Raw genomic sequence first — 7,500 nt, 5'->3', positions numbered from 1 at the left:
AGAGACAGAGAGGGGGAGGGAGAGAGTGAGGGGTGGAGAGAACAAGAGTGAGAGAGAAAATGAGAGAGCGAGAGAGCGAGACAGTGGTGAGAGACAAAGATGTTTAATTGCCTCTCGCTCGGGGGTTATCAGTTTGGGGGACTGGCAGCGCAGGGAAATGGGACTCTGTCACGTTGGGACAGACACCGCCACCGACTCCTTCACCAGATTCATTGTGTGTGTGTGGTGTGTGTGAGTATGTGTGTGTGTGTGTGTGTGTGTGTGTGTGTGTGTGTGTGTGTGTGTGTCTGTCTGTCTGTCTGTCTGTCTGGGATAGACTGATAGGCTGGTCGCACTCATCCCACACTTGTCAGCGGTGCTATCCCAATCATCAGGCTCCCTCCCGCTAATTAGAGATACACACGGGGACAGTGGAGACAGTAAACCCTTCAGCAAGGTTCATCTTGTTCTCCGGTTGTCAGACGAAATGAGAGAGGTTTGTTTGTTTGCGCTGGGATGGAGAGGCGGCTAAGCTTTTTGACAGATGTATACACAGATTTCGGTGGTTAAGCCTCCTGGGCTGTGTAATTGTTTGCGTGCACAGAGGCAGACTGAGATAGTCAGGTAACGTCTCTGTCATTTCTTTAGCAGTGTGTGCAAATCAGTGAGGCCACTTTGTTGTTAGTGAGGTTTTTTCGAGAATGTTGGGGTCAGATGAGCATGCAAAAAAGCCATACTGTTCATTCTGGTCAGTCAGTATAAATATTAGTGACACCTTGCTTTGCACAGGCTTTAGGTAGATGTAATGGTCTTACTCTCATTTCCAGTTCATTTATCTTCTATATTCTATTAGACTGTTAAAGTATAATAGCATAATTGCATTGTATTAATAGTGCAATTTAACAGTTTTGAAACTAACACCCTTAGAAGTTTTGCGTAATTTTAAGCATTTTGATGTGCACACCTATTTGTCCAACTTCCAACATTCATGGCACCTTTGATATGGCACGCATATATGAACTTCATGACTTAGATTTAACTTTCTCTGTAGAATTCAAAAATGTAATATGCTCTTACAACGCCCATAACTTTCCAAACATAAAAATAACTCCTTTCAGTGCATATTTCAAAAAGTATTCTGACACTTCTGTAATAGTTCTGACTAATGTTACTGCGTATGAGGAAAATGTTAGTTTTAGTAACAAAGTCTATAGTGCGTATGCCACATCAAAGAGACATGATTATCAGAATTTGGACAAAAAGGCTTGTTCAGCAAGAAAAGAAATTGTTTAATAATGTGTAGTTTCTGTAGTTTCAAAACGGTTAGTGATATTGACATTCTATTTCAAATTGTTTGCTGCAGTGCCTGTGCCTTTTTTTTTTTTTTTTTTCACAGGGTGACCTGTGCATTTTTGCTCAGATTGGGTGATTTCATATGGACTGACCAATATGTGAGTATTTTAGGTAATGCAGATAATTGAGTTGTTTTTTCCTGCGTGCTATAAGGCAAAGGCCGTTTGAAAATGTGGCATCCATTAAAATCCACACATTACTCATACAACACAGAAGTGATTGCACAGAAGTGCTCTGACCAGGGAAGAAAAACAGATAACCCTTAGCTTACATATTTCATCTGAAAGAAACTTAGTACATGCAAGCCTTCAGTTTGGAATATTGTTGTTATGAGAACACAGACAATCAGTGAGTATGATGGACATATCTGTATTGTGATGTCTAGTGTGTGTGTGTGTGTGTGCGTGTGCGTGTGCGTGTGCGTGTGTGTGTGTGTGTGTGTGTTTGAGTTTGTGTGTGTGTTTGAGTGTGTGTGCGTATTTGAGAGTGTGTGTGTGTTTGAGTGTGTGTTTGAGTGTGTGTGCATGTGTGTGTGTGTGTATGTGACCTGTCAGAGCACGTGTCTGTAAACCATTATGTCCTGCTCCTCAGGATGAGTGCAAGTCTCAGACGTGCCATCAGAAAGGCTTTCAGGTGGAACTGCTGTGTTGGTGTTGAAGGTGATGGGCACTCAGACAGAGATGTAACTGTCTTCATGTTATCCAAACCAGATGGAAGAAATACAATGCAATGTGTGTGTGTGTGTGTGTGTGTGTGTGTGTGTGTGTGTGTGTGTGTGTGTGTGTGTGCGTGTAGGAGGGCTGAGCATGTCTGTGGGTGTGTACTCACAACGTACTGAAGCGGAAGGGGACAGTGTGATGAAACAATGTCTGCTGCAGTGTCGTGTGTTCTTGTAGACTGATAAGCCTTGAGAAGAGTATGTAGTTGTAAGCTTATTGAAGCTGTGAAGCTGTTGTTGTTGTTGTTGTATAGTATAAGTATAAGTATATATACTTTTTTGATCCCGTGAGGGAAATTTGGTCTCTGCATTTAACCCAATCGGTGAATTAGTGAAACACAAACAGCACACAGTGAGCACACAGTGAGGTGAAGCACACACTAATCCCGGCGCAGTGAGCTGCCTGCTACAATGGCGGCGCTCGGGGAGCAGTGAGGGGTTAGGTGCCTTGCTCAAGGGCACTTCAGCCGCGGCCCACTGGTCGGGGCTCGAACCGGCCCCGTTGTTGTTGTTGTTGTTGTTGTTGTTGTGTGTGTGTGTGTGTGTGTGTGTGTGTGTGTGTGTGTGTGTACTCACTATCCTAACGAGCCAGTAGAGAGTAGATGTAGAGGTGGAGTAATGTGAGTTGTAGTGGCATGGGGGCATCTGCTCCTCCTCCCACGTCTCGTAGCGGTCTGCGTAGAACACTGCCCGCTTCGGGTTCAGGGCTCCAATTGGCTGCAAGAGACCAGTGTTAGAATTATGAGGTCAGGGGATAAGATACTGGACATGAAGCCTTTGCATGGACTTGGTAAGTAAGACTAATGACACTGTGAGGAAAACATGTTCTTTATTAGTATACAGCTTCTCAGTAACTGATGCAATTGGTTGTAGTCAATAGATACCATGTCGAAAAAAAAGATGCAAACATGCATTTGTGTGTGTGTGTGTGTGTGTGTGTGCCTCTCTCTCTCTCTCTCTCTGTGTGTGTGTGTGTGTGTGTGTGTGTGTGTGTGTGTGTGTGTGTGTGTGTGTGTGTGTGTGTGTGTGTGTGTGTGTGAATTGAATATGAGACTCTCATGAGACAGAAGTAGATTTGACTTCTGTGTATATATTGATCAAACTATCTTATGGGGACTTGACATATTGGGACTATACTGTAGATCTGTCAGGCATACCTTGGCAATTGGCATATTCTTCAATACTAGAGTGGACAAAAGTGTCAAGTGGAATAAAACCTTTTCAATTTTACTTTGTAGCCAGAACAGAAATCAGCTAGGGAACATTATTGATGCAAACAATTGGCATTGCCTTTACAATCAACATCCATTCAAATGTCTAAAGAGTGAAACAGCCCAGTGTCAGCTCCAAGTGTCAAAGGTCAGAACCTATCTTCTCCTGATCATTGCATCGGCTGACTCAGTAACTACAGTTTCCTGTTTGCTTGTGCTTTATTCCAGTAATTAGGTGCTGGGGTAGAAACACACAAGGGGGTTTAGTTTAGACACACACACAGTGTGTGGCCATCAGACATCTGGGCAAAGCAGTGAGGAGCTGGGATGGCTTGGTAGTGACATACGTACTTTAAATTGCTTGCTTTTCCTAGCTACAACTGCCTGTAAAATGTATTGCTCTGACACATACACATCCCATAAACAATAAACACACACACACACACATACACACACACACACACACACGTATGTCTGCGTGCACAAATGCACACACACACACACACACACATACACACACACACACACACACACACACACACACACACACACACACACACGTACGTACATATGCGTGCACAAACACACACACACACACACATAAACACACAAACAGGTACGTAGAAGCTACTGTAGGCACTGTGTCCCTGCCCAGTGTTTTACTGTTACCTTCACGGAGTAGCCAGTCTATTAAAAAGACGTTTAGTAGAGGATAAATTGCTCTCTCTTGCTGTTCCATCACTCTGTCCAATAGCCATGGCTTAGAGGCATATTGGCAGTCAATATTAATACACCCTTCACTATTGAGCCACTCGCTGGACTGGGAGAAGGCACACTCTGAATGATGATGCAATCGATGGGTCGTCAGTCCTTTACTAGGAGGCTGGAGTCTCTGACTGTGTCGATTTATTCTTTATCTTTTCAGGGGCTGCAGCTTTTGAGATTGACTCAAGCAGGGTGGAATTTGAGATGTTACTTAAAAATGAAAATTCCGAGGTCATTCCACGACCTCATATCTCACCCGCCGAGCATTCTTGAACTCATCTGCAACAAAACCGGGGCCAGCGGCTCCAGAGCCAGTTTCCATCTCAGACTTTAAGATGAATTTGAAAACAAACGCTTGTCACAGGGAACGCATCTCTTTGGCCAACAACCTGCTTCCTCTTCCATTCGTGAAGAACAAGCACTTCATTTTCTCCTCCTCTCTTACTCCCCTCTCTCCCCCTTTCCCCCTCACATGCTTCTGCGACGGCCATCCACAGCGATGTTAACCCAGCGCAGCCCTACGAAAAGAAATGTTTATTGAGATCCGTACAGATTTATGGGGTGCTAATAGCCTGGCATGTGAATCTACAGGGCCTGGCTGCCCTGATTGGGCGGCGAACCACAGGAAGTCTGACAGACTGTAAAAACCTTGTGGCTGATTGGGGCAGAGTCGCTTGCCCATTCTGCCACATGACAGGCAGGCAGGAGCGGGCAGCGGAGCCTGGGGAGTGTTGTCCTTGGCTTGGAGCAACACTGTGCCCAGCTCAATGCCTTGGCAAAAAGAGAATCTCTAGCTGCAGGTTTTCCAGCTGGGGTTTGCCGTTTTCTTTTTCTTCCAGTGGTAGTAGCAGCTAATTTGGTGACCAGGTGGAAGGCTATGGAGGAAAGAATTTCTCATGTAATTATCAAGGTGATTTAAAAAAAAAAAAAAACCTAGAACAGCAAGGTAATGTTGCATTTTAAATAAATATACTGAGGGCATTGAGAGAGAGAGAGAGAGAGAGAGAGAGAGAGAGAGAGAGAGAGAGAGAGTAGATTTGAACTGCAAAGCATGTCAAGATTGTCACTCCTTACAATGCATTAGCAAATCCCATAAGGCCATGACCAACCAAGGTTTTTTTTTTTTTTTTTTTTTAAACAAACAAGGTTTATCACTTTGTGTGGAGAGGGGGGGAACCTGGCTAGTGCACTTATCTAAAGAAACATAAAAAACACAGTGTGTACTTCACTGATTACATTTATTTTCTGTGGGTTCCAAAAGGGACACTGAAAACATGGAGTCCACCATGTGAATTTCTTTCAGTATGCTTCAGTACATACCCCAGGGAGCTACCGGACAGCAGTGCCATACTGATAACAGCACCACAGGCAGACACGAAACACCCACACACACACTCTCTTCTGCACACATTTCTGGGTCTCGTCGCATGGTAAAATGTAGAGCATGATGTTAATTGTTTTTGCAGTTTGGTTTCCCCTCTCTCCTCCACATCACCGGTATGACTTAAACGCCTGGAAACATTAACAACAATGACAGAAAAAGTGGGGCTCTGGCAATTCAGATAGCCTCGTTAGAGTACAATTTTAAAGCCATTCGGTCTGGTTTTGTGGTCAACGTGAGGACCGTTCTCACCAAGTCTGCTTGTTTCCTTAGAGTATGCCATTTCAAATGAGATCACCTGATGCATATCCGTGCCGTTGTTCTTCTCTCATTAAATCTCATTTGGTTGTTGTCTTCAGTATGAGTTGTTTTTTTGGTTGATATTATTTGCACACCCATCCTTCTTGTAAGGACTTTCATTTTTTACATGAAGACATTACTTTTTAACATTTTATTTGGATTTCTGTGTTTTGTCCTCTTTATTGTGTTTCTATGCATAGTTTCTCCTCAATGTCAAGTCTAAAACTACTCCAGGCATTTCTGAACTGAATGTTGTTGGAGTTCGCATAAATTGCTAACACCTGACCCTCCAGACAACATAAACACACTGTGATCAAACCCCGTTTTTGTCTCGCAAAATGTCTTGTGCGGCGCACCAGAAAAACTGCGGATCAAAATTAATTAGCTTCCTCCCTTCCTCCCGTTCGCCTCTTCTCAAAGGGCCGAAAGGAGACGCCGTGGACGCGCTTCACGTGCCAAAGGAGGGGGAGCTGTGGGTAGCATTATATAGTTTTCCGAAGCTCCGTCTAAGCTACCTCCCAGAGAGACATACGTGCTGCAATTCATATTTCAAAGGAAATTACACCATGGTGCACGGCTAGCTTTGCGCTGTCAGGAACAGTCACACTTGTTTTCGCCGGCCTCGTCAGAAGAGGGGAAGACGATGCAAAGGGATGGGGGGATGAAGAGGAGTAAGGGGGGTGGGGGGATGAGGAGGAGTAAGGGGGGGTGGGGGGGGTGGGGGGGGTTGTGCTGCTTCAGTCGAATGCAATCAAGCTCTTGAGAGTTTAAGGGAGAGCAGATGCACTTCCTCTTCCAGTCTCAGCAGCAAGCACCAAAAGCCAGAGAGAGAGAGAGAGAGAGAGAGAGAGAGAGAGAGAGAGAGAGAGAGAGAGAGAGAGAGAGAGAGAGAGAGAGAGAGAGAGAGAGAGAGAGAGAGAGAGAGAGGAGAGGAGGAGAACAAAAAAACATATATCTCCATTACAGGGAAAATAGGGAGTAGGAAAGAGGCATGAGGAAGAGTCCTTAGCAGTCGGGCTGTGTCTGAGTTACCCATAGTGCATTGCTGTGAGGTGCGTTGGCGTCAGATGTGAAGCAGTAATGTCTTTGACGGGGAGGTAGCGTGTGGAAGCCATATTAAACGAGGCGCAGCGAAAGAGGGACAGGGCTTTGAATTAAACTTTAGCAAAAAAAGACTGGGTTTTTATACCAGGAAAGTTTTTCAAGTTGTCGAAAAAAAGTAACTCTCTAAACCAACTGTCAGAATGTATTCACACAGTCTCTACACACAAGTCCTTCTCCATCGAATCTAGGTTTCTACAGTTTCTTTGATAACGCTGACCAATGACCGTTATATATACATGTACAGTACAGTATATACACAGAGTATGTTGTATATACAGAATATATATTTATACAGTATACAGTCATTGGCTAAGACAATAAGCTAGTTGTACAAAGCCAGTGAACAATAGCATTTGCATTAGTGCGGAGTTGCACAGCTCAGGTAATTATAGTCACTGTCAGCTCCGCGGCTTTGGCTTTCTTCACCTTCTTCACATTCTGGAGGAGACACATCATCTAATTTCCTGTCAGAAATGTGCAAAATGAAGTGAAATAACAAGTGGAGCTTTGCCAACACTACTGAGAGAAAGCAACTGAGCACCCTTCGCGCAAGAGCGAAAGAGAGAAAGGACCGGACGACTGGCGGTGGCATCATGGGCCATTTTACGCACGCCAATTAACAGCCGTGCGAACGGCCCAATTCCACCTAGCCCATCAGCCACCTGTCAGTCAACGGGAAATAATCATTA

At 44.4% G+C, this 7,500-nt stretch overlaps 1 protein-coding gene across 7 annotated transcripts in view; it reads right to left on the bottom strand.

Moving 5' to 3' along the window:
* Positions 1-7,500, bottom strand: part of LOC121683409 (neurobeachin-like) — a 284,145-nt gene that overhangs the window by 33,291 nt on the left and 243,354 nt on the right. For all 7 annotated transcript variants that reach the window (XM_042063032.1, XM_042063026.1, XM_042063027.1 and 4 more), the window contains one exon: positions 2,627-2,767. In XM_042063032.1, coding sequence (XP_041918966.1) covers positions 2,627-2,767 — 141 coding nt within the window. The remainder of the gene's footprint in view (positions 1-2,626; positions 2,768-7,500) is intronic.

The sequence above is a fragment of the Alosa sapidissima genome, chromosome 15 (genome assembly GCF_018492685.1).
Source record: "Alosa sapidissima isolate fAloSap1 chromosome 15, fAloSap1.pri, whole genome shotgun sequence".
NCBI lineage: Eukaryota > Metazoa > Chordata > Actinopteri > Clupeiformes > Clupeidae > Alosa > Alosa sapidissima.
Note: the sequence above shows the minus strand (reverse complement) of the source record. Positions and strands in the feature narration are given on the sequence as shown.